General features: G+C 47.8%; 1 protein-coding gene across 2 annotated transcripts in view; it reads right to left on the bottom strand.

Annotated features, from left to right (window-relative positions):
* Positions 1 to 27,334, bottom strand: part of DAAM2 (dishevelled associated activator of morphogenesis 2) — a 482,413-nt gene that overhangs the window by 288,930 nt on the left and 166,149 nt on the right. For both annotated transcript variants that reach the window (XM_030195775.1, XM_030195776.1), the window contains exon 3: positions 17,873 to 17,962. In XM_030195775.1, the coding sequence (XP_030051635.1) occupies positions 17,873 to 17,962 (90 nt within the window). The remainder of the gene's footprint in view (positions 1 to 17,872; positions 17,963 to 27,334) is intronic.

Raw genomic sequence — 27,334 nt, 5'->3', positions numbered from 1 at the left:
CAAGCTGAAAAGCCCTAGCCTTCTCAGCCTCTCTTCATAGGAAAGTCGTCCCATCCCCACTATCATTTTCGTACGCTGCCTTGGGTAAACGTCTTCATAAGAGCAGTTATTAGATTTTAATGAATAAATAAATAAGATTGTTCTTCAAGGTCAAAGCTAAGCAAGATCCCACTTTTTATATATGAAGTGCCACCTATTTTAAGACAATTACAAAAAAAACGCCTTTTCTATTCATGTCCCAGTCTTGTGGAATAAGTTACCAGTTCGGTTGCGAAATCTTACAGATGTATTCACTGTTAAGAAGCAGTTAAAAAGATATTTATTTGTTCAGGTGTTTCTTTCTTGATGCTTTAATGTACTTGTATCAGTGGCGTTCCTAGGGGGGGGGCGGTGGGTGCGGTCCACCCCGGGTGCACACCGCTGGGGGGGTGCGGCGCGCGCCTGTCCTCCGTTCGTTCCATGCTTCTTCTCTGCCCTCCCAGTCCCGTCCTATCTTATCTAATTTATCTAGGAATCTTCACGATATTGACCCTTCATCTCTATCCTCCCATGTTTCAAACCTCCTCTCTACTGTGGCACCATCCACGTCTCAACGAGGCTGTTTCTTCTTACAACAATACTCTATCCTCTGCCTTAGACACTCTTGCACCTTTGATGACCCGCCTATAAGGCGTACAAAACCCCAACCTTGGCTGACTTCTAATATGCGCTACCTATGTTCCTGTACCCGCTCCACCGAACGCCTCTGGCGGAAATCTCGGGCCCTTGCTGATTTCTTACACTTTAAGTTGATGCTGACCTCCTTCCAATCTGCTCTTTTACGTGCCAAACAGGATTATTATATCCAACTGACCAACTCTCTTGGCTCTAACCCTTGACTTCTGTTCACCACATTGAACTCTCTCCTCAAGGTGCTCCCTCCCCCAACTCCACCTTCATTATCTCCTCAGACCCTTGCTGAATTCTTTCATGACAAGGTTCAAAAGATAAACCTTGAATTCTCTACCTCGCCACCTCTCCCTCCACTAGTCCGTTCCCCTCTCTCTCCTTCCCCTCATTCCTTTTCCTCCTTTCTTGAAGTTACTATAGAGGAAACTACACTTCTCCTTTCTTCCTCAAAATGTACCACCTGTTCCTCTGATCCCATTCCCACCCACCTTCTTAATGCCATCTCTCCTACTCTTATTCCTTTTATCTGTCACATTCTCAACCTCTCACTTTCCACTGCGACTGTCCCTGCTGCCTTTAAACATGCTGTGGTCACACCTCTCCTTAAGAAGCCTTCACTTGACCCTACTTGTCCCTCTAATTACCGACCCATCTCCCTCCTCCCTTTTCTCTCCAAATTACTTGAGCGTGCTGTTCACCACCGCTGCCTTGATTTTCTCTCCTCACATGCTAATCTTGACCCACTACAATCTGGTTTTCGCCCTCTCCACTCAACCGAAACTGCGCTTACTAAAGTCTCCAATGACCTATTACTGGCTAAATCCAGAGGTCTCTAATCCATCCTCATTCTTCTTGATCTTTCCGCTGCTTTTGACACTGTTGATCACAGCATACTCCTCGATACCCTGTCCTCACTTGGATTCCAGGGCTCTGTCCTTTCCTGGTTCTCTTCCTACCTCTCCCTCCGCACCTTCAGTGTTCACTCTGGTGGATCCTCTTCTACTTCTATCCCTCTGCCTATCGGCGTACCTCAGGGTTCTGTTCTTGGTTCCCTCCTCTTTTCTATCTACACTTCTTCCCTTGGTTCATTAATCTCATCCCATGGCTTTTCCTACCATCTCTATGTGGATGACTCCCAAATCTACCTTTCTACTCATGATATCTCACCTTGCATCCAAACCAAAGTTTCAGCGTGCTTGTCTGACATTGCTGTCTGGATGTCTCAACGCCACCTGAAATTAAACATGACCAAAACCAAGCTTCTCATTTTTCCCCCCAAACCCACCTCCCCACGCCCCCCGTTTTCTATTTCTGTTGATGGCTCTCTCATTCTCCCTGTCTCCTCAGCTCGAAACCTTGGGGTCATCTTTGACTCTTCTCTCTCCTTCTCTGCTCATATCCAGCAGATCGCCAAGACCTGTCGTTTCTTTCTTTACAACATCCGTAAAATCCGCCCCTTTCTTTCCGAGCACCCTACCAAAACCCTCATCCACACCCTTGTCACCTCTCATTTAGACTACTGCAATCTGCTTCTTGCTGGCCTCCCATTTAGTCACCTCTCCCCTCTCCAATCGGTTCAAAACTCTGCTGCCCGTCTCGTCTTCCGCCAGGGTCGCTTTACTCATACTACCCCTCTCCTCAAGTCGCTTCACTGGCTCCCTATCCGTTTTCGGATTATCTGGAAGATGCGAGGGGGAGGAAGATGACTTGAGTATCACCTACCCAGAATGGCAGAGAACCAATGAGTCCAAAACAAAATTACAAAACTGACTTGGATGAGAAGCAATAGCCCACGAGCACTGGAAGCAGGGAGTGTGAATAGACTCAGTGTTATGGCATAGCCACAGGTGGGCCTGGGTGGGCCGGGGCCCACCCACTTAGGGTTCAGGCCCACCCAACAGTAGCACACGTTTAGTGGTATCTGGTAGGGATCCCAAGCTCTGTCAGCTGAAGACTTCTCCCTGATGGTAACGAAAGCGCTACTCTCCAAGATACCGGCACCTGCGCATGCTCAGTTCTCAGCACATGCCTGCTGCAGACTACCAAGGTGGGTTGTAAGCTCTTTGAGCAGGGACTGTCTTTCTTCTATGTTTGTGCAGTGCTGCGTACGCCTTGTAGCGATATAAAATGCTAAATAGTAGTAGTAGTAGTAGAGAGAAGCATTTTCCCACCAGCTGAGATATTTTTTTGGCGTGGGGAGGGGGAGAACATTTGGTGCCCACCCACTTCTTGCCTAGGCCCACCCAAAATCTGCTGTCTGGCTACGCCCTTGCGTCATCTCCTCTGTTACCAATACATTCCCAAAGACAGAAAGGAAACAGTGCAGCAAAGGCAGCCCAGAGCCTTAAAACCCACTAGGAGCAGAGCAGCGTCACATGGAAACAGCCTCATCCCACAGGGGTAAAATGTTCCTTGCCTTGACCTCCTGCAGCGAGAACTTGGTGCTGCACTACTGACCCAGGCAGAGATCCTGGACTACTACTACTTAGCATTTCTATAGCGCTGATAGGGTTACGCAGCGCTGTACAAGTTTAAACATGGGGAAGGACAGTCCCTGCTCAAGAGAGCTTACAATCTAAAGGTAACAAACTATGTAGTCAGTGTAGGTATCATGAATGGGGAAGGTGGACTCAGGGCTGCATTCTTTCAGCGGCCCTCACTGTCTCTCAAGAAATGAAAATAGGGCAGCACAACCACTCAGAGCTCCTGCAAGTCCTGGGGAACAGAGTTTGATTCCCACTTCAGGCACAGGCAGCTCCTTGTGACTCTGGGCAAGTCACTTAACCCTCCATTGCCCCATGTAAGCTGCATTGCCTGCCATGAGTGGGAAAGCGCAGGGTACAAATGTAACAGAACGTCAGACTCACAGAAGCAGAAGCCTGCGTGGCCACATTGGTGATCTGCAAGGGCCAACTTCTACATGGAATGTTGCTAGTGGAATAGCAACATTCCATGTAGAATCTCCAATAGTAGCAACAGTGGAGGAGTGGCCTAGTGGTTAGGGTGGTGGACTTTGGTCCTGGGGAACTGAGGAACTCAATTCCCACTTCAGGCACAGGCAGCTCCTTGTGACTCTGGGCAAGTCACTTAACCCTCCATTGCCCCATTTAAGCCGCATTGAGCCTGCCATGAGTGGGAAAGCGCAGGGTACAAATGTAACAAAAATTTAAAAAAAAGTCCAGAGCATTCAAGGTCCCCGGGGTCCTTGACCACTGTTTTTTAATAAGTTCTGGGAACTGCCTGTTGTTTACGGACTGGGTCAGACAACATGGCTGACACTCCAGGCCTGCCTACCGTCTCCCGCCAGCGAAGGAGACAGTAAAAACAGAGGTTAATGAAGAGGTTACAAAAACAAGCACTTTTCATTCCCCTCCCATGCTTTTCCCATCTGCGACCATCCCCAAAGGATGTTTGCTTTTTACTTAGAAAGAGCAACAAGTTTAACAAAAGAAATGCACTGACAACCGAAGGGGAATGAAATCTAATGTCTAATTAATTTTCAGAAACTCTTTCTTACCACACAACAATCAAACATATAAACGCCAAGTGACCGACTCACCTGCAAATGCGCAGTACAGACTTCCCTCTCTGTCCCACCCTCGCGTCAAGACGTCATGTCGTCAGAGAGCGGAACAGAGAGGGAAACGGAGTCGGACTGTCGGACGCCGCCGCCGCCTGGAAATGAACATCGCGCGAACCAACCTCCACCCTCCCCCTCCATCCCCACCGCCGCTCCCGCCCCCCTCCGTATCGGGCCCCCTGCACTGACGATCTGCTGCTGCCTGTAGCGCTTTCACACGGAGGTGAGAGGCGCTGTCAGGTCAGTTTAGGGGGCCTGGCATGGAGGGGGGAGGGAGCAGCGGCGAGGAGGGTAGCAGGACATGGGGGGAAGGGCAGAGGGGAGAGGGCATGGTTGCTGGACATGGGGTGAGAGCAGGGCAGAGAGGAGGGTAGCTGGACATGGGGAGGGCAGAGGGGAGAGGGCATGGTTGCTGGACATGGGGTGAGAGCAGGGCAGAGAGGAGGGTTGCTGGACATGGGGGGAGGGGGGAGGCCAAAGGAAAGAGGAGGGTTGCTGGATATGGGGGGGAGGATCGGTGGATGGGGTGAGGCCAGGGGAGAGACTGCAATACTCGCTCGTTTTTACGGGCTTAATGGCTAGTAACTTTAATAATCTCTGCCATGAAAGACCCGGCAAATATTATTACCACTCACCATAAAGGGGTAATTCTATAAAATAATGATTAACCTCTATACACCAATGACATGCGTAAATGTTTAGAATAATGACATGAATCAGTGTTGCCACATAGGAAAAAATGTTCACGCCCAAAACCACACAAAGTTAATCTGCATGTGAATGACACCATTAATAAATATTAATGAGGAAATTTGCATATGAATGACATCAGCAATACATATTAATTGCATAGAAATTACATCATCGCGGCCGCGGAAAACCAGCGGAAAAAAAAACACGGCGGGTGAAAAAAGAAGTCGCCCAAAATCCCGCAACCCACACGCGGCGTGAAAAAGCCGCAGCGGGTCGCGGGAAGGAGCCCAATTGGGCGGGAAACCCGCAGCCCTGGCAACATTGACATGAATGTGCATATTTACAGCTGGGAGTACTCATGGGCAGAGTCTGGGTACAGCTTGGGCAGGACTCACATTTATGCATGTAACTTATACGATTCTCTAAATTATACAGCTCAGTCTCGATTATCCAATCTTCACTACTCCGACCGCCCGGCATTGCCGATAGACACCACCCGGTGACATCATCATGCTGCCATTAAGAAGTGCGCAGGTTCTCTTCCTGTTTTCCGGCTTCACACACTGCTGGTTAGTGTTAATAAACAACACTGTATTTTAAATAAAGATACCCTATTCCGTGCATTTTTTTTGTTTTCCGTATAATCTGACGTTTCACTTTTCCGACAATGGCTCGGCCCCATTCACGTCGGATAATCGAGATTGTACTGTACGTGCAGGGCTTTTTTTGAGGGGGTACTTGGGGGTACTGAGTACCGGTACCTTTTCCATTGTCTGCTAAAATTGACCCATGGACCCCAAGTTTTAATGAAAGAGCTCAGGCTCTACACACCAATTCTGCCTTGTCATAGATTCTGTGACTGGTTGCAGGGGGCCTGGCTATTGTGGGGTGGGTCCCTCAGTGATCACCCCACCCCTGAAGGTTGGCCTGGCATTTGAGTACCAGCACTTTTTTTGCTAGAAAAAAAACACACTGTGTACGTGTATCTCTGACATTGATGTGAAGCCCTTATACCAGCTCACACCTTAATTATAGGCACACATTTCACCTGTTATTCTAGAAAAAAAAATAGGCATCTATTCTCTTTTACTCAGGTGGCTTTTCCTCATTATTTGTGTGGGGGTTTTTTTTGTTACATTTGTACCCCGCGCTTTCCCACTCATGGCAGGCTCAATGCGGCTTACATGGGGCAATGGAGGGTTAAGTGACTTGCCCAGAGTCACAAGGAGCTGCCTGTGCCTGAAGTGGGAATTGAACTCAGTTCCTCAGGACCAAAGTCCACCACCCTAACCACTAGGCCACTCCTCCACTGTTGCTACTATTTGAGATTCTACATGGAATGTTGCTATTCCACTAGCAACATTCCATGTAGAAGTCGGCCCTTGCAGATCACCAATGTGGCCGCGCAGGTTTCTGCTTCTGCTTTCATTGCGAACTCTGCCAGCAACTTGCTGCAGTGTTTGGACTGGTGGGGGAGGGGGCCTAGACAGAATAGAGGAAAGCTGCTGGACTGGGGGAGACCAGAGGGAAGAGAGAGAAAGTGAGATGCTGGACCAACAGAGGGGGAGAGAGAGAGAGAGAGAGAGAGACATGAGACCAGGGAGGGTAAGGGGGTTAGGAGTGGAGGTGCAGAAGGAAGGAAAGAGAGAGGAAAGATGCTGGACTGGAGGGGGGAGTGAAGGGAAGAAAGAGAAAGTGAGATGCTGGACCAACAGGGAGGAGAGAGTCAGACTAGGGAGGGTAGTGGGGTTAGGGGTGGGGGTGCAGAAGGAAGGGAAGAGAGAGAGGAGAGAATCTGGATATGTGGAGGGACAGGGCCACAGAAGAGATGCTGACAGTGGATGGAGCATAGGGAAGGAGAGAAAGAAGAGCGATGCTGGACACAAGGAGAAGGACAGAGACACAGAAGGGTTTCCTAGACAGAGTAAGATAGGGATCCATAGAAAGCTCCTGAACATGGGGGAGGATAGGGACAGGGACACAGAGGGATACGCTGGACAGGACAGATAGGGACACAAAGGAAAGATGGATGGTGGAAACAGGAAAGAAATGTCAAAAGGACAAGCGATCCTGGAGAAAGCACTGCACACACATCTCTCTTGTGAATATTCATAGTGGATATCCCAAAAACCTGACTGGCTGGGGTGCCACCAGGATCTGGTTTGGGAACAACTGCCTTAGGTCATCATTGGGTCTATCCAGGACACCCCCCTCTTCTCACGGATCCTGGAGGGGGTGAAGGCAACTAAAGACCATGTGCTCTACATAACAGCTTTTATTAATGCTTAACTCCACCCCTACATGACATCTCCTTATCCATCTAAACCCACAAACATTTCCCACGGCAACTTTCCTGTAAATACTCCCCTTAGGGCTGGGTTTCTCACTCTCTCTTTCCAACCTGCTCCCTCCCCCCAGTAACTCTAAAGGAGGGGTCTCTCATCAGTTTACGTTCCCGCCCGTAACCTCCGTTCACAGGATAAATCCCTCCTCTCAGTACCCTTCTCCACCACCGCCAACTCCAGGCTCCGCTCATTCTGCCTCGCCTCACCCTATGCTTGGAACAACCTTCCTGAACCCTTACGCCAAGCCCCCTCCCTGCCCATCTTCAAGTCTTTGCTTAAAGCCCACCTCTTCAATGCTGCGTTCGGCACCTAACCCTTACCGTTCAGTGAATCCAGACTGCCCCAATTTGACTGCCCCGATCGGACCGACCGTTCACTTGTCTATTAGATTGTAAGCTCTTTGAGCAGGGACTGTCTCTCTTTGTTAATTGTACAGCGCTGCGTAACCCTAGTAGCGCTCTAGAAATGTTAAGTAGTAGTAGTAGTTTAGTAACCCCCAATATAATGGGGGATTACATATGTCAGCTTTGGTAGGGTTATCATATTTTGACCCCCCAAAAGAAGGACACATGCCCCGCCCCCACCACACCCCACCCCGCCCCCTTTCACACCCACCCCGTCCCCTTTCACACCCTCGCTCCGCCCCCTGTCACATTTTCCCCTCCCCTCTGTCACACACACCCCCCTCCCCTTACCTTACTACTGCCCTGGTGCTCTAGTGACCTCTTCGAGGCAGGAAAGAGCCCCCCTCTTTCCTGCCCTGAGCGCTGCCCTGCATGCATCCTTCCTGTTGCTGATGCTTGGCGCCAATTCAAAATGGCCGCCGAGAGTTGAAGTCTGGCGAGGTCACGTCAACTCTCGGCGGCCATTTTGAATCGGCGCCGAGATCACAACAGGAAGGATGCATGCAGGATTGGCAAAACCCGCCCGGTTGCCCGGACATGTCCTCAAAAAGAGGACATGTCCGGGTAAATCCGGACACATGGTAACCCTAAGCTTTGGGAAATGTGCCTCCCCCTCCCCCCCCAACCCCCTGTACTCTGGTAATGATGGTGTTAAAGGGGGCCCATTTCAATTTTTTTCACCCAGGGTCCATTCAGTCCTAGCTACGCCTCAGAATATCAGACTTAGGCCTTTGGAATTCTGAGCAACTGTCCAATTCTTGGAGCTTTGCTACCATCCGAATGATCCTGAACTCCAAGGTTTTGCTGGGCACACCTATCAGGTGAGACAGCGCCACTGAAGACGTATTTGGGGGTCCTTTTGCTAAGCTGTGGTAAAAGGGGGCCTGTGTTAGCGTCTTTTACCACAGCTGTCTTTTATGGTCGAAAAGAAATGGTCATTTGGTCGAGTGAACAACTTGTTGCACTGCCATTTCGGGGAGGAGTTCTTACTGCCACTCACTGATGTGGCGGTAAGGGCTCCCGTGCTAACCCGGCGCAAACTGGGAAGCGTCACCGCTAGGTAAGCACTGGCGCTACAAAAATAGAACATATCCTATATAATAAAACGCACCTCCAACGTTCTGAAGCAGAGAAAGTGAGGCCTTCAAGCCTTGAAGTATTCCTGCAACGTTCCGGAACTACGGCTTCAGAACGTTGGAGGTGCATTTTATTATATAGCATGTGCTCGGTGCTTTTCTGTAGCACATGGGGGGAATTTAATATATGCTGATTAAAGTGAGGAGTGGCTGGAGGGGGGGCAGGGGAGATAGGACAATCGTTGGGTGGCAGGAGGGGGGGCAGGGGACAGAGGAGAATCGCTGGGTGACTGGAGGGGGGGCAGGGGACAGGAGATTCGCTGGGTGGCTGGAGGGGGGGCAAGGGAAAAAGAAGAATCTCTGGATGACTGGAGGGGGGGCAGGGGAGATAGGACAATCGTTGGGTGGCAGGAGGGGTGGCAGGGGACAGAGGAGAATCGCTGGGTGGCTGGAGGGGGGGCAGGGAACAGAGGAGAATCGCTGGGTGACTGGAGGGGGGGCAGGGGACAGAGGAGATTCGCTGGGTGGCTGGAGGGGGGGCAAGGGAAAAAGAAGAATCTCTGGATGACTGGAGGGGGGGCAGGGGAGATAGGACAATCGTTGGGTGGCAGGAGGGGGGGCAGGGGACAGAGGAGAATCGCTGGGTGGCTGGAGGGGGGGCAGGGGACAGAGGAGAATCGCTGGGTGACTGGAGGGGGGGGCAAGGGAAAAAGAAGAATCTCTGGATGGCTGGAGGGGGGCAGGGGAGATAGCACAATCGCTGGGTGGCTGGAGGGGGGCAAGGGAAAAAGTAGAATCGCTGGGTGGCTGGAGGGGGGTCAGAGGAGACACACTCGCACCCAGCAGTCTCACTCTCTCTCTCTTGTCACACACACATACTCGCACATTCACTCTCTCTCTCACACACACAGTCAATCTCATACATACTCTCTCAAACATACACACTCCCAGGAAAACCTTGCTAGCGTCCGTTTAGTTTAAAACAGAAACGGGCCTTTTTTATTAGTATATATATAAAATGTTATCTGTCCAGCAGAGCCAGCTAACTCAGGAAAATGATCGAAAATTGGCACCCATCCCCTTTCCCCCCATGGCCCCAACGTCAGAGAAATAAGGAAAGTCTAAGCAAGGGCTCTGGATCGGGGGGGGGGTAGCTGATTCTAAACAGGAATCAGACACAACTGTAGAAGGCTTGCAGGAAACCAAAGACGGATTCTGCTGAATGGGAAACAGCACTGCAGAGACCTACAGCCCATCTGTCCCGGACTGATGTCTGCCTCCAATAATTGGTTTACTGGTGGTGAACTCCCGGTTCAGTTAAGGACACTGCTGTAGGACACTTGCCACACTGTAGCAGAGAAACAAGTGAGGCATCACATGAAACATGTAGATTTGGTCAAAGATAGAAGTTTGTTGAAAAATGTTTAGCCAAAAATGTTACACAGGCTTGAAAAATATACAGAGCATTAAATAAACATCATGACAGTCTGCGGTCACAGTGTTGGCCGTTGAAAACAGCACAATACATCCCCCTCCGCCCCCCCCCCACACACACACTCCCCTGGACCCTCCATGGAATTCTTTTAGTTTCGTCTCCCAAGGACCTCGAAAAATGATCTGACATACTTTCACACTGCTTCTCTTCATATTGTTTCAATCAGAGGTCCAACGCTCAAAGTATTTTCTTTCCTACTTCCTAAAGGTGTTGCAGTGTGAAACACGATTCAAATCAAGTGAACCGTAAGTGAAAAGTATACTTCCCAAATCCACCAACGGCATCCAACAAGGGCCCAGCTTCATCCCAAACCGTGCCACAGGCAATAAACTCTATAGGACTCTTGACGTCAGGGATGGTGTTGGACAACTGGAGCCCAGGGCAGAATTGAAAGAGTGGGTCGAGCCGGTGCCAGGCTCTCTGACACCCAGTGGTATGATCGATGGGGTGGGGCTGGAGTCCTGGGCAATTACCCTGCTTGCCCCCATAGAAATCAGCGCTGACTGATGGAATGATGTGTTCATTTGTTTATTTATGGTTCATTTGACCTACCGCCCAGAAATGCCAAGAGATCAGCCCGCAAATTCCTCAACTTGAATTTCCCCAGCTGCAAAGGACTTAAATATAAGCAGGCATACGCCCCTACCTTCTCCTTCAGAAGTACACAGATATGGAACGGGTTACCCCCAGCCCTAAAAACCATGGACAATCTAAGCAACTTTCGCAAATTAATCTGCAAACGAACCTTTTCCGGAGGTGCGAAGGCGGTAGAACGAGAGGACATGAAATGAGATTGAAGGGGTAGCCAATGGAGTCTGAAGCGCAGAGGCTAAGCTTCTGAGGATCCATTCCTTCTGAACAGGATTCCTTTATGTTTATCCCACGCATTTTTGAATTCCGTTACTTTCTTCTCCACCACCTCCCACGTGAGGGCATTCCAAGTATCCACCACTCTGTCCATGAAAAAATACTTCCTGACATTTTTCTTGAGTCTGCCCCCCTTCAATCTCATTTCATGTCCTCTCGTTCTACCGCCTTCGTATCTCCAGAAAAGGTTCGTTTGCGGATTAATACCTTTCAAATATTCGAACGTCTGTATCATGTCACCCCTGTTTCTCCTTTCCTCCAGGGTATACATGTTCAGGTCAGCAAGTCTCTCCTCATACGTCTTGTAACGCAAATCCCTTACCATCCTCGTAGCTTTTCTTTGCACCGCTTCAATTCTTTTTACATTATTTAAAAGCATAATGTCTTCACGTCACAAATCTAAACTCTGGACTCCTCTTGACTTATTCCGCCAATCCCTCTGAGGTTATGAAGATGAGATTATCTATATTCCATAGATTAGATTTTTATTTTCATCCATAGTGATATAACTGCAGTTTATTACAGGTTTGTTTCTTGTTCATTTATTAATTTTCTTTAATGCAAAAATGGTTCACAGTTTATTTCTGTTTAATTGTATTTTACTGTTAAAATTTGAACTGTCTCTCCAGTGAAGAATCAGTCCTAAAGAGTGTGATCCCTGACACCACCATCACCCAGCATTCATGGGGCCGTGTTTACTAAGCCGTGTTATAGGCGCGTTAGCGTTTTTAACGCACGTTAACCGTGTACGTGCATTAACTGTGTATGTGCCCACAATATCCCTATAGGCGTCTACACAAGTTCCCGTTCACATTAATTGATTTGATTTGCTTACTTTATTTATTTTTTGTCTATTAGATTGTAAGCTCTTTGAGCAGGGACTGTCTTTCTTCTATGTTTGTGCAGCGCTGCATATGCCTTGTAGCGCTATAGAAATGCTAAATAGTAGTAGTAGTAGTACACGGTTAGCACGCTCGCTAATTGTAAGTGTGTTAAAAACACTAATGCACCTTAGTAAACAGAGCTCACAGTAACAAAATAGATGATGGCAGATAAAGACCTGTGTGGTCCATCCAGTCTGCCCGAAGAGATAAACTGATTACATAAGGTATGAGGTGATACAAGGTGATACAACATATGTATACCTGAACTTGATTTGTCCAAGGTGTTTTTCAGGGCAAAAACCGTAGAAGTCTGCCTGGCACTGTCCTTGTTCAAAAACTTTTGAAGTTGTTATCAAAGCCCTTGATAAGCTCCATTCCAACCCATCCAAATCTATCCAGCCACAATCAAGGCACAGACCGTAGAAGTCCGTCCTGTATTGGTTTTGCTTCCCAATTACCAGCATTGCCACCTAGTCTCTGCTAAGCTTCTTTAGACTGATTCCTTCTATACAGGATTCCTAAGTGTTTATCCCAGAGGCGTAGCCAGAAAACAGATTTTGGGTGGGCCTAGGCAAGGCGGGTGGGCCCCAAGTGTTCTCCCACCTCCCCACCACCAAAACATATCTCAGCTGGCGGGAAAACACTTCTTTCCACCTTGGCAGTCTGCAGCAGGCATGCGCTGAAAACTTAGCATGTGCAGGTGCCAGTATCACGGAGAATAGCGTTTTTGTTACCATCAAGGGGAAGTCTTCAGCTGGCGGAGCTTGGGCTCCCCACCCAGCTACCGCTAAATGTATGCTACTGTTGGGTGGGCCTGAGCCCTAAGTGGGTGGGCCCCGGCCCACCCAGGCCCACCTGTGGCTATGCCACTGGTTTATCCTACATTTCTGTTACAGTTTTCGTTTCCACTACCAGATACCTCTCGATGAAAAAATACTTCCTGACATTATTCCTGAGTCTTCCACCCTTCAACCTCAATTCACGTCCTCTAGTTCTACCACCTTCCCGTTTTTGGAAGTTTTGTTTGCGGATTAACACCTGTTAAGTATTTGAAGGTCTGTATCATATCACCCCTGGTTCTCCTTTCCTCCAGGGTATACATGTTCAAAGTCAGAAAGTCTCTCCTCGTATGCCTTACTACACAAAATGCATTTTTGTTGCTTTTCTTTGAACCGCTTCCAGTTTTTTTACATCCTTAGCAAGATATGGCCTCCAAAACTGAACATAATACTCCAAGTGAGGCCTCACCAACAACTTGTACAGGGGCATCAACACCTCCTTTCTTCTACTGGTTATACCCCTCTCTAAGCAGCCTAGCATCCTTCTGGCCGTGGACACCATCTTGTTGCATTGTTTCATCATCTTGAGATCTTCAGACTCCATCACTCCAAGGTCCCTCTCCTGAACCGAGCTTATCAATCTCTCCCCTCCTATCCAGTACATCACTTTTGGATTTTTGCACCCCAAGCGCATCACTCTACAATTCTTCGAATTAAATTTTAACAAGGGAAAGGGAAACGGGACTTGATATACCGCCTTTCTGTGGTATTAGCAACTACGTTTGGAGATCCCTCCAAAGTATCCACTCTATTGGCTATCTTTCGTGCCATCCACAAAAAGGCAAACTTTTTCATCTAACCCTCCAGCAATGTCTCTCACAAATATATTAAACAGAATTAGCCCCACCACTGATCCCTGAGGCACTCCACTGCTCCCTTTACTTTCCTCCGAGTGGGTTCCATTTACCACCACCCTCTGTCGCCTGTCGGTCAACCAGTTTCCAATCCATTTTACCACTTTGGGTCCTATGTTCAGCCCTCTCAGCTTATTCACGAGTCTTCTGTGAGGGACCGTTTCAATGGCTTTGTCCTTCATCCAGTTCTTTGGTCATCTAGTCAAAGAAGTCAATCAGATTCGTTTGGCAGGATTTTCCTTCGGTAAAGCCATGCTGCCTCAGATCCTGTAACCCGCTGGCATCCAGAAAGTTAACCATCCTTTCCTTCAGGAGGGAGGGAGAAGAGGGGGGTAGGGGGAGGGGGGAGAAGAGGAGGGGGTGAGGGGGGAACAGGAGGGGGGAGGGGGCTCTGGAACCTTGCTAGTGCCCGTTTCCTTTCTGTTTGAAACGGGCCTCTTTTACTAATGCTTACATAATTGACTATTGCAACATTTTGTTTGTAGGGTTGCCTAAAAGGAGTGTGAAGTGACTCCAATAGGTCCAAAATGCGGCTGACAGACTTTTTAAAAAAGGCAGGCTTTCGAGACCATATTACGCCTATTTTTTACGTGTGCATTTTTTAAACGTTGGTATTAGCATTCAGGGGCCTACTAAACTGTGGTTAAAAAGTGGCCTGCGCTAGTTTGGATGCGTGAAATTGGCACGCCGTGGGCCAGTCTTTACTGCAGCAGGTAAAAAAGCCCTTACCGCCACCTATTTACGCGGCGGTAAGAACTCAAGCGCTACTCGTGTGGTCTTCACTCAGTGCGCAGTAATGTGGCCACGCTGCCGATTACCGCTGGGAACGCCCCCGCGGAAGAAAATAGAAAGTTATTTTCTACAGCGGGAAACAGCGTGCGCCAACTTCGGAAGTACCGCTGGGTGCCTGCGCTACCCCGGTGGTAATGTTGATTTAGCACACGCTACCTGTGTATTAGCCCTGCCGTAGCTTAGTAAAAGGGCCCCTCAGGGTTTTCATGGGACGGCTCCCAAATATGTTTGTGCTACGTTGCCAAGCTATGTCCCTAAGCGATTGCTTTGCTTCCAAAGTGTTTTGCCCTCTGCTACAGCTTTTCTTTGACACATTGCTCAGGCACGACCCTACTCTTTTTTTTTTTTTTTTTTGGTTATGGAATAGGTTGCCTTCTACTATAAGATCTATTTATAATTTATCGGGTTTCGGAAGGCTGTAAAAACGTATCTATTTTTGGAAAATTGTTAGCGTTTATGCTGAGGAACTGTTGCATTGAATTGCTTTCGTCTATTTATTTATTTATTTATTTGTTACATTTGTACCCCACATTTTCCCACCTATTTGCGGGCTCAATGTGGCTTACATAGTACCGTAAGGCTTTCGCCAAGTCCGATAAGAACAAATACAATGTGGTGTTGAGCTAGAATGAGGTTCATGTGTTAGACACATTTGGGAATTATAGAGAGGAGAAGTTATGATATGTCCAAGTATGAGCTTAAGTTTACTTGTGTAGCAGGGTTCTGGCATTTAAGTTGGGTCCGTAGGGTATGCCTTATTGAATAGGTTGGTGTTTAGTGATTTCCGGAAGTTTACATAAGTACATAAGTACATAAGTAGTGCCATACTGGGAAAGACCAAAGGTCCATCTAGCCCAGCATCCTGTCACCGACAGTGGCCAATCCAGGTCAAGGGCACCTGGCACGCTCCCCAAACGTAAAAACATTCCAGACAAGTTATACCTAAAAATGCGGAATTTTTCCAAGTCCATTTAATAGCGGTCTATGGACTTGTCCTTTAGGAATCTATCTAACCCCTTTTTAAACTCCGTCAAGCTAACCGCCCGTACCACGTTCTCCGGCAACGAATTCCAGAGTCTAATTACACGTTGGGTGAAGAAAAATTTTCTCCGATTCGTTTTAAATCTACCACACTGTAGCTTCAACTCATGCCCTCTAGTCCTAGTATTTTTGGATAGCGTGAACAGTCGCTTCACATCCACCCGATCCATTCCACTCATTATTTTATACACTTCTATCATATCTCCCCTCAGCCGTCTCTTCTCCAACCTGAAAAGCCCTAGCCTTCTCAGCCTCTCTTCATAGGAAAGTCGTTCCATCCCCACTATCATTTTCGTCGCCCTTCGCTGTACCTTTTCCAATTCTACTATATCTTTTTTGAGATACGGAGACCAGTACTGAACACAATACTCCAGGTGCGGTCGCACCATGGAGCGATACAACGGCATTATAACATCCGCACACCTGGACTCCATACCCTTCCTAATAACACCCAACATTCTATTCGCTTTCCTAGCCGCAGCAGCACACTGAGCAGAAGGTTTCAGCGTATCATCGACGACGACACCCAGATCCCTTTCTTGATCCGTAACTCCTAACGCGGAACCTTGCAAGACATAGCTATAATTCGGGTTCCTCTTACCCACATGCATCACTCTGCACTTGTCAACATTGAACTTCATCTGCCACTTGCACGCCCATTCTCCCAGTCTCGCAAGGTCCTCCTGTAATCGTTCACATTCCTCCTGCGACTTGACGACCCTGAATAATTTTGTGTCATTTAGGTGGTCATATGTAGTTTTCACAACTTTTGGTAGTGCGTTCCATAGTTGTGTGCTTATATAGGAGAAGCTGGCTGCATAGGTTGATTTGTATTCGAGTCCTTTGCAGTTAAGGTAATGGAGGTTTAGGTATGTTCTTGTTGATCCAGTTGTGTTCCTGGTTGGTTCATTCGAAATTAACGTATGATTGTTATTATCATTAACATAGTAACACAGTAAATGACGGCAGGTAAAGCCCCGTACGGTCCCATCCAGTCTGCCCAATAAGATAAACTCATTGTAGGTGATACTTTGTATGTATACCAGACCTTGATTTGTCTTTGCCATTTTTAGGGCACAGACCGTAGAAGTCTGCCCAGCACTGGCTTTCCTTTCCAATTGCGGTGTTTTATGTTTTATTATTATGAATGTAATTTCTGTAACCAGTTCTGAGTGTTGTCAGGAGGATGAGCTAAAAAGTTGAGTTAATAAATAAATAAATAATCTTTGTACAGTACCACTAGGACCAGGTGCTCTCTCTTCTCAAATCAATGCATTGTCTCCACATCCACTTAAGCACACAGTTCAAACTTCACCAACTCATCTCCAAAATGCTTTCATGCTACAGCTCCTCTACCTCTTTGCCTTTGTGACGTGAGAAGAAAAGCAGCCGCAGGGCAGGCAATGCGGCGGAGAACAGCGCTGAAGGAAGGCTTATGCTGGCAGGGCTTGGGGACCCCCGCCGGCCAAGCCAGAGGCCTGAAGCCCTGTGTCTGCTCCTCCCCAGTTTCTAAGGGGGGGCCTGGTGCCAGAGTTTTCTCTCTCCTGCTCCTGGCAGGACACAATCACCCAGATTCTGTCAGGAGCAGGACAAAGACAAACGCCGGCGTCGGGCCCCCCATGGAGGCCGGGCCTGGGGGAATCTTGCCCCCCCTCCCTCCCCCTCTCAGCAGCCCTGGTACAAGCACACGGAGCTGCATGCTCGTATATCCACGCAAGCATAGGAGCCAACTTTTCAAAATTATTGGGGGTGCTAAGCCCAGTGGAAATAATACTTCCTTGGCCACATACAAGGAATGTTCTCAATACTGGGGGTGCTCAAGCACCCACAGCACCCACAGAGTCGGCTCCTATGCACGCAAGTGCCGGAATTCTATTCTGTGCATGCAGTTTTCCAATGCTATTTATTATTTCTGAACAGAGTAGCATTCTGGCATAAGTGCATGTCAGTCAAAGAGACGATATACAATTATTGCTCCAGCAAAAGTTGTGTGGTCCATACGCTCACATTAAAGAGAAGAAACGGACATTAAATCCTCACTAGCACTGACCACAGAAGAGCAAGTTAACCTTTTACACCTCCTCAGGGCTGGTGCTAAAACCCCAGTGTTAGGGAACCCTGCGCTCAACCTTCGGGTATTCGTCACAAGGCTGTGAACCTGCGCAGAATATCCAATATCTTCATTACTGTTCTGTGCACCGATGTCTCCCGGAGGTTTTGCGCACAATTCCCTTTTCACACCGTGGGCCCACAAAATTGGGCGCTAAAGACAAGCTAACCTGTGTGCAAAGCCCCCATTTGAGCTGAAGTTGAAGAACGACGTCGACTCTTACCTTCTTCTTGCTACAGTAGATCTGCCATTTCTTCTCCGGAGGAAGTGCGAACATGGCCTCTCTGTTCCTGTCTGTGAGATCCAGCTCATCCTGGGGAGGTGGAAAGAAAAGAAATGACAAAAACCCCGAGGTTACTGAGGTGAGCACGTACACACTGATGTAACATTTTACCACCGTCTCCGCGTACCTACAGCATTATAATACCTGCCAGAAGAAGACAATGGGATCTAATGGACACCCCCCATGACATTACAGAGCTTGTGTAGTAACTTATGAATAAATGTTCACTTTTTATCCATTCTGCCTCGTACTGTGATCCGCACAGTCCTTGAATGAGAAAGAACCCCACCCAAGCAACATAAGGACAGTGCCAAGACAGATCACCAAGCACACACTATTACTGGACTGTGGATGAGAAACAGGATCGTTCCTATTGTATTGTAACATTTATATCCCGCGCTTTCCCACTTATTAGCAGGCTCAGTGCGGCTTACATAATATACGATAGGTTTACAAGATAACACAAAAAGGATAAAACAGCTAAATATATTATATAAAGAGCCCATACGCCAAGCCCCCTCCCTGCCCATCTTCAAATCCTTGCTCAAAGCCCGCCTCTTCAATGTCGCCTTCGGCACCTAACCATTATACCTCTATTCAGGAAATCTAGACTGCCCCAAGTTGATTGTCTGCACATTTTGTCCATTAGATTGTCAGTGGCGTTCCTAGCCTCGACGACACCCGGGGCGGATCGCCGATGCGCCCCCCCACCCCGGTAAAATGACACCCCCCCCCCGGGTGCACTCCACTAGGGGGGGGGGTGCCGCGGCACGCGCCTGTCGGCTGCGAGTTTGAATTGCTACGCTAAATTTTCTCGTTCGCTGCAGCTCCCTCCCTCTGCCCCGGAACAGGAAGTAACCTGTTCCGCGGCAGAGGGAGGGAGCTGCAGCGAACGAGAGAATTTAGTGTAGCGATTCGAACTCGCAGCCGACAGGCGCGCGCCGCGGCACCACCCCCAGCGGCGTGTACGCCACTGTAGATTGTAAGCTCCTTTGAGCAGGGACTGTCCTTCTTTGTTTAACTGTACAGCGCTGCGTAACCCTAGTAGCGCTTTAGAAATGTTAAGTAGTAGTAGGTCAACAATAAAAGTGGGTAAGTAAAATGGGTAAGGGAGGAAGGTGGTAGAGGAGGAAGTGGGAAGAGTGTGTAAATTGGGATAATGTGAAGAATGAATAATGATGGTTGGGAGAGGGATGAATTCAAGAGGATAAATGAGGAAGCATATTACAAGTTCTGTCATATAATCATATTCCTACCAATGAGTGACTATCGTTTTTCACACATGGCCCTAACGATTTATGCAAATGAGGTCCCACAACGAGTCTCCATATCCCTCCCCCCGTCCCCCGCAGGTCGCCCTCGATGAGAAGTCTGATCTCACACAGCTAACTTCCAGACCCAAGACCATACAAGCTGGATCTTCTCCAACTTCCCCCGTATCGATGTGCCATTAGTCTCAGAAAAACTTCAACCCCCTTGCTCTGAATATAGATCCCTTGATCTCTTCTGTGCAGTAACCAAAGCTGTTCTAGAAAAGTACAAATGATATTAACTTGCATCCAGCAGACAAGCACAGTCACCCCAACTGTACCCCCAAAAGTCTCGGAACTGCTTGAGGACGGCCTACTCCAAACTAAGTCGGGCAGACTTTTTTGTTTATCATAAGTTGAACTGTATAATTAAGAAAACCTAAGGCATAAAAATACATTTTGCAGACCACAAAGCACATTAAAAAACTTTAAAGTGTATCTGCACTTGGGCTCTTGGCCAAAGCAATGCTCGCGGTTACCCCAGGATGCATTTAAGAAGCAACAGGAACGGCATTTTCTTAGACTAATTCAGATCTTTCTAAAGGGTTCTGTCACTGGGATTTACATCCCTTCTCCTGTGAAGCTTTTACTCAGAGCAGACAGGACCTCGGATGTAAAACTCCCCTTCCAGGGATGGGAGAGTGCCGTTTAAAGAGAGGAGCTGGGAGATTATTTCAACACAGGGTTCTGTGTGAACCCTCTACCCAAGACAATGAGCATGAAAGATGTAACTGCCGGGCTCTTGTACGGATTAATCAGCAAGCAGGGAAAAGACACTGGCTCTTTTACATTAGTCAAGAAAGACATTTTTTTAAAAAGTCAGTCTGTAGAACCCAAATGGAAAAGAAAGACTAAGGAGGCTAGGGCTTTTCAGCTTGGAGAAGAGACGGCTGAGGGGAGACATGATAGAGGTATATAAAATAATGAGTGGAGTGGAACAGGTGGATGTGAAGCGTCTGTTCACGCTTTCCAAAAATACTAGGACTAGGGGGCATGCGATGAAACTACAGTGTAGTAAATTTAAAACAAATCGGAGAAAATATTTCTTCACCCAACGCATAATTAAACTCTGGAATTCGTTGCCGGAGAACGTGTTGAAGGCGGTTAGCTTAGCAGAGTTTAAAAAGGGGTTAGACAGTTTCCTAAAGGACAAGTCCATAAACTGATACTAAATGGACTTGGGAAAAATCCACAATTTTCGCGATTAACATGTATAAAATGTTTTGTACATTTGGGTAGCTTGCCAGGTGCCCTTGACCTGGATTGGCCGCTGTCGGGGACAGGATGCTGGGCTCGATGGACCCTTGGTCTTTTCCCAGTATGGCATTACTTATGTAACATAGTAACACAGTAGATGTACTTATGTAAGTTTTATGCCACAGTTGTTCGCACGGAACAAAGACGAAGTATCTGGCTCCTTGTTCTAGCTATCCAAAAACAGAGGTAGCAAACAAATAAAAAATTCAAAATAGAAAACAAAAGTGTGCTGATAAGGAAGTATGACACAGATTGCAAAACACTGTTTTGAGGTATGATGCAGCTTGCATGACTTGGACTGATTTTTCTCTGTTTGTAACATAGTAACATAGTAGATGATGGCAGAAAAAGACCTGCACGGTCCATCTAGTCTGCCCACGATAAACTCATATGTGTATACCTTATCTTGATTTGTACCTGTCTTTTTCAGGGCACAGACCGTATAAGTCTGTCCAGCAGTATTTCCTGCCTCCCAACCACCAGTCCCGCCTCCCATCACTGGCTCCGGCACAGACCCCGTATAAGTCTGCCCTCCCCCATCCTAGCCTCTTAACCACCAACCCCTCTTCCCCCCCGCCACCCAGTTTCAGCTAAGCTTCTGTGGATCCATTCCTTGTTTTTAAGAGAGCAATTTTTTCTGTAATAGGAGTTTTTTATTGCTCTCTTTTTTCAGAGTATTAGTTTCTGAGGCCAGTAATAAGAATTGTGGGACTCAATCGTGAGGTAATATTGGCCGCTGTGGCAGCTAATTCACCATTGCTCCGTGAGCTCTGAGGCCTCATTTGATTTATTGTCATTTTGAACAGTCTCTTGCAATCTGTGTCATAGTTCTCCTTAGAAATTTTTTTTTTCTATTTTGAATTTTTCGTGCAGGCCTGAGCTGTAAATCCAGTCGCGGTGTCCCAACCCAGGGGAAAAAAAACAATTTCTATATGTAAATTAGCTTTTATATATGGAAAATGGCTCTGATAAAATTGTCTGGCCAAATACGTGCATCTTGGTACACACGCTGATAGGATGGTGACGGCTTTGACACTCAAGTGCGCCAAAATGGAATGCACAGAGGCCAGATTCCATTACAGAATAGTAGCATAAGCAGAAAGTTATACCATTTTTTTATTTCCATTTTGCTCACACCTTTTTCTTTTTTAATCAACTTTATTTATTAATAACTTTTCAATACAAAATAGCAATTCAGGCTAACAGAGAAATCTAGGCATCTTACATATAAGCAACATCAACCCCCCCCCCCCCCCCCCCCACAGGATATCTCAGGCATGTAAGTATAGCTAACTTCTTCCTGAGATACCCATGTCCCTCCCCCAGCCCAACCCCCCACCCCCTGCCCTTATCCAACCGATGGGTCAACTTTATCCCACCTCTAAGGTGTGAGAACGGTGACTGACCACACGCCATAACATGCCCCCAACTTCCCCGCATATTCATATAACTACAATGTTGTTACCCCCGTCATCCCCCAACATACAAGCCCATAAACATACACACATTGAACATACCAAACACCTATGGAATATCAAAGCTCACATCTCTAGAGTCAAGTTAGACTATTTTGTGGTGCTGGCAGTTTCTTTTCGGACCGCTGTCTGGTGAGGCGTCCCTTGCCTCTCGTCACTCGTGTCCAACGCTGCCGCGCCGGTCTCGAGGCCGCTTCCAGTCGTCCATGTTCCTCCAGATCCCCCGCAGGTGCTTCTACCTCAGGCCATGTCGCACGTGCTTCCTCCATATTAGTGATGCGACTCCATTTTCCTTCTTAATTATACGCTAAGGCAAACGGGTGCTGCCATCTATAGGTAATCCCTTTATCACGTAGATATCTGGCAAAGTTCTTCATCTCCGCACGCCTTTTTAATGTGGCAGGGGCTAAATCTTGGTACAGTTCAATAGGGAAGGAATCCCAGTGCACCACTTCCATTTTCCTTGCCTTACGGAGTATCGCTTCTTTTATCTTATATTCCGAAAAACAGGCAATTATATTCTGAGGCACATTAGCTTTCATCCGCGCCAATACTCTATGCGCTCTGTCCACTTTGATTGATTCAATGGCCACTTCTTGCCCCTCTTCCGACAGCAACATACTCGCAATTTGTTATGTGACCTTCTCACAATTCATATATTCTGCCTGCTCCGGGATACCCCTAATGCGAAGATTGGATCTCCTGCCTCTGTTCTCCAGATCTTCAATTTTGTCACTCAGCGACCTGCACAGGGCCTGTTGCTCCTTCAATGCAATTTCCACAGCGCTCAAAGCTTCCTGCTGGACCTCCACGTGGTCGTTCAGCTCCTCCACCCGCCGGCCCATTTCTGTGATTTCGCCGCGGAGATCTGCTGCTAGGGTCGCGAAATCCTCGCGAATCCCTTTAATATCCGAGCGGATTACTTCAAGCAGTGCCCAGAAATCTTTCGCCGAGATTTCACCCTCCGCTTCGCTCTCAGCGGGCGAGACGCTGCGACCAACGTTAGTATTTTTACCGCGCTCTTCTGTAAGCGCCATCTTGTGCGCTGAGTGTTGTGGCCGGTATGTAAAATCTTTTAAAGACTTACGGAGTCCTGCAGCCACTTTTCCAGCCATCACTACACTCCGTCAGTCCTCCAACACGCTTTTATTGGGTCTGTGCTCTCTAATCACGCTAAAAGCAGTTATATATGATCGATCTTCGATGCTGGCATGTGGAGCTGTTCTCTCACACCGCCATTGCTCTGCGTGACGTCACCGCTCTCTCTGCTCACACCTTTTTCAGTAGTAGCTCAAGGTTTAAAAAAGTTTTGGATGGCTTCCTAAAGAAAAAGTCCATAGACCATTATTAAAATGGACTTGTGGAAAATCCGCTGCTTATTTCTAGGATAAACAGCATAAAATGTATTGTATTGTTTTGGGATCTTGCCAGGTATTTGTGACCTGGATTGGCCACTGTTGGAAACAGGATGCTGGGCTTGACGGACCTTCGGTCTGTCCCAGTATGGCAATTCTTATGTACTTAGTGGCATACCAAGGGTAGGGTGGTGGGGACGATCTGCCCCTGGGATCCGCTGCAAGGAAGGTGCAGGGAGCAACCACACGGCTATGGGCTCCACCGGTTCTCTGCTCCCTCTGACGTTACCGGCGGGGCCAACAGCCATATGACCGCTCCCTGCACCCCGAGGAGGAAAGAGCAATGCGCTTAGGGGAGTAGAGGTGATGCGCCGGGAGGCGGTGATTTGCGGGGGAGGGAGGCACAGCGGCGATCCTCCCCAGGTGGCAGCTGACCTAGGAACACCACTGGCTAATTTCAAAACATTATCATTCCATATCTCAGAAGGCTAACCAATTAACAACTCAGTTTTCCTTGTTCAGCCTTAAGAGATGGGAAGAAATTAATTCCTCTAGTAAATGGATGCAACCTGCAATTCTATTTGGAATATCAATATCTTGTGAACAAACAGGAATAAACAGTGTAATGTCACCCGCATATATATATATATATATATATATATATATACTAGTAAAAAAGGCCTGTTTCAGTTTTTAAGGAAACAGGCGCTAGCAAGGTTTTCCTCGTAGTGTGTATGTTTGAGAGAGTGTGTGTGTGAGAGAGTGACTGAGTGAGAGAGAGAGTGACTGTGCGAGTGTGTGTGTGTCAGAGAGAGAGTGAGAGTGGGTGCGAGTGTGTCTGTGAGAGAGTGTGTGTTTCAGAATGACAGTGTGTGCGAGTGCATATGTGAGACACAGCGAGACCGAGAGTTTGCTAAACCCCCTTCCCCTCCCCTTTCCACCCCTGTTGAGTTCCTGAAACCCCTCCCACTTCTTCACATGTGAGTTCCAGGACCCCTCCTGCCACTTCTTCCCATCCCCCCTCTCCCCTTCCCACTCCGCCTCTCCCCCCCTCTCCGAGTTCCAGGACCCCCCTCCCCTCCTCCTCCTCCTCCTCCCCTCCTACCCCCTGATCCAGGACCCCCCTCCCCTTCCAGTTCCAGGACCTGCCCCTACCCTTCCAGTTGATTTCCAGGAAACCCCTCGCCCCGTGTCATTTCAGGACGCCCCTCTGTAGTTTCAGGACCCCCTTCCCCCCCCCCATGTTGGTCATGATCCCCCCTTTCCTCCCCTCCCCTGTCGTTTCAGGACCTCCCTCCCCACCTCCTGCACGTTTTTACCTCCCACCCGCTTCATACAGCCTCTTCTTTCACAGGATGTCAGACTCACAGAAACAGAACGAAGCCATCTTGAAAGGCTTTGTTCTGTTTCTGTGAGTCTGCCATCCTGCATGTACAACGTGCAGGACGTCAGAAACAGAACGAAGCCTTCGTGGGAAGAAGAGGACCTTGGCTGGCGGGGATTGGGGTCCCCCGCCAGCAAAGGTAGCCCACGACGGCGGCGGGGGGGGAGGGTTGGCGGCGGGAGGAGGGGTCAAGAGGGTCGTCGGCAGGGGTCTTCAAAGTTGGTGGTGGTGGTGGCAGTGGGGGCGTCGGCAATGGTGTGGGGGGGGGGGGGGTTGGCGGCACCGGGGGGGCTAAAATGTGCCCCCTCACCTTGGGCTCTGGACCCTCCCTCCCGTCGAAGTCTGGCTACGCCCCTGATTTGTAGTAGGGCCCATTTTATTCCTGTGGGCCCTATTGCAGATAACTCGATCTAATCTCTAGTAAAAGACTCCCTTATCTCTAGTAAAAGACTCCCTTACTGCACCATTTGTTGAATCTAATGCTGTGCCTGGAAGACTCAAGGCCTGCAGGAGGAGGAGAGGGATTTGATTTACTGCCTTTCTGTGGTTTTTGCAACTACATTCAAAGCGGTTTACATATTATATACAGGTATTTATTTGTACCTGGGGCAATGCAGGGTTAAGTGACTTACCCACAGTCACAAGGAGCTGCACCTGCAGCGGGAATTGAACCTAGTTCTCCAAGATCAAAGTCTGGTGACCTAACCACTAGGTTACTCCTCCACTCACTACATGTGGAGGAGTGGCCTAGTGGTTACAGCACTGGTCTTGCATCCAGAGCTGAATGGTTCAAATCCCACTGCTGCTCCTTGTGATCTTGGGAAGTCACTTAACCCTCCATTGCCTCAGGTACAAACTTAGATTGTGAGCCCTCCTGGGACAGAGAAATATCCAGAGTACCTGAATGTAACTCACCTTGAGCTACAGGTACTACTGAAAAAGGTGTGAGCAAAACTCTAAATAAATACATGTGGTATGTGATACTTCATATGTATACCTGTTTTCAGGGCATAGACAGTAGAAGTCTGCCCAGCACTGTCCTTGTTCTCAAATATCTGAAGTTGTGGTGAAAAGCCCAAGTGCAGCCCATCCAAATCTATTCAGCCACGATCAAGGAACCGTAGAAGTCTACCCAGCACTGGCCAGTGTTGTTTCCGAATCTCCACTAAGCTTCTTTGGATCCGACTTCTATACAGGATTCCCATGTGTCTGTCCCATGCATTTTTGAATTTCGTTACCGTTTTCATCTCCATCACCTCCTACGAGAGGGCATTCCAGGTATCTACCACTCCCTCCGTGAAAAAATACTTCCTGACATTATTCCTCAGCCTGACCCCTTTCAACCTCAAGAGGAATAAGAAGGGGGTCACTGAATGTTATGTGATGTGTTGACGTTTACTTCCTCCTCCTCCTCCCCATCCATCTTTTTGGTTTAAAAAGCTGAGTTCCATTTGTATGCTAGGAACTGCAGAAGAGTTTTCTCTGCTACAGGCATTTCGCAGCTCCGAGCATGCCGTGCCAAAGTACAGAGACAGCCAGCCCTACCATGCTGGCTCAGCACAAAGCGTATGAGCAGAGAAATCTCTGTATCAGCAAATGACTGACGGAAGCTCCGGGCATTGAGGCTGTGGGATTCTATTTCTCCCTCTGTGTGTACATACATCCTGGAATGATCTCTGCCGGCAGGCATGCAGGCACAGGTCCAGAAAAAGAATGCCTTGGGGAAGTCACTTCTTACCAATGTTTTATGTTTTGAGCGTTTTCTAACATTGATTTAAATCTGTCACGGTGCACAAATTGTTGAGGACATGTACAGGATTACGTGGTTCCCCTAACATCAGGGGGTCTTAAAAAGAACACTGTACCATCTGGCCTGTGCGATTACTTAAAACGTACACATGGCAAATATGAAGATCCATTCTCGATGAAAGGTTATATTTATTTATTTATTTGTTACATTTGTATCCCACATTTACCCACCTATTTGCAGGCTCAATGTGGCTTACACAGTACCGTAAAAGCGTTCGCCAACTCCGGCATGAACAAATACAAAGTGAGTTTAGGACAAAGTAATGATCAGGTGTGATAAACACATTGGGGGTCTTAAGGGGAAGAGTTGATTGTGTCCAGTACAAACTTTATATTGTTGTGACACCCTGTCCCAGCCCCTTAATGCGGGGTTAAGGCATTTAGGTTGGATTGTTGAGGTATGCCTTTTCGAACAGGTAAGACTTTAGGAGTTTCCGGAAGTTTAGGTGGTCGTATGTTGTTTTCACGGCAATTGGTAGCGCATTCCATAGTTGCGTGCTTATATAAGAGAAACTGGATGCATAGGTTGATTTGTATTTAAGTCCTCTGCAGCTTGGGTGGTGGAGATTTAGGTATGTTCGTGTTGATCTTGTTGTGTTTCTGGTTGGTAGGTCTATAAGGTCTGTCATGTATCCCGGGGCTTTGTATGATCAAGCTATTTTTTTCATCGTGTAGTCTTTTCCTGGAAGGGAGTCCTACTGAATAAATGGGAGACATATGGGATCTCTGATAAAAATTTGCGACTACTATTATGTAAAGCTTATGCATTGGGGAAGAAGTGCATACTAGAGCATTGGATGCAGGAAGACTCT

Source organism: Microcaecilia unicolor, chromosome 3 (assembly GCF_901765095.1).
Source record: "Microcaecilia unicolor chromosome 3, aMicUni1.1, whole genome shotgun sequence".
Classification (NCBI taxonomy): Eukaryota; Metazoa; Chordata; class Amphibia; order Gymnophiona; family Siphonopidae; genus Microcaecilia; species Microcaecilia unicolor.
Note: the sequence above shows the minus strand (reverse complement) of the source record. Positions and strands in the feature narration are given on the sequence as shown.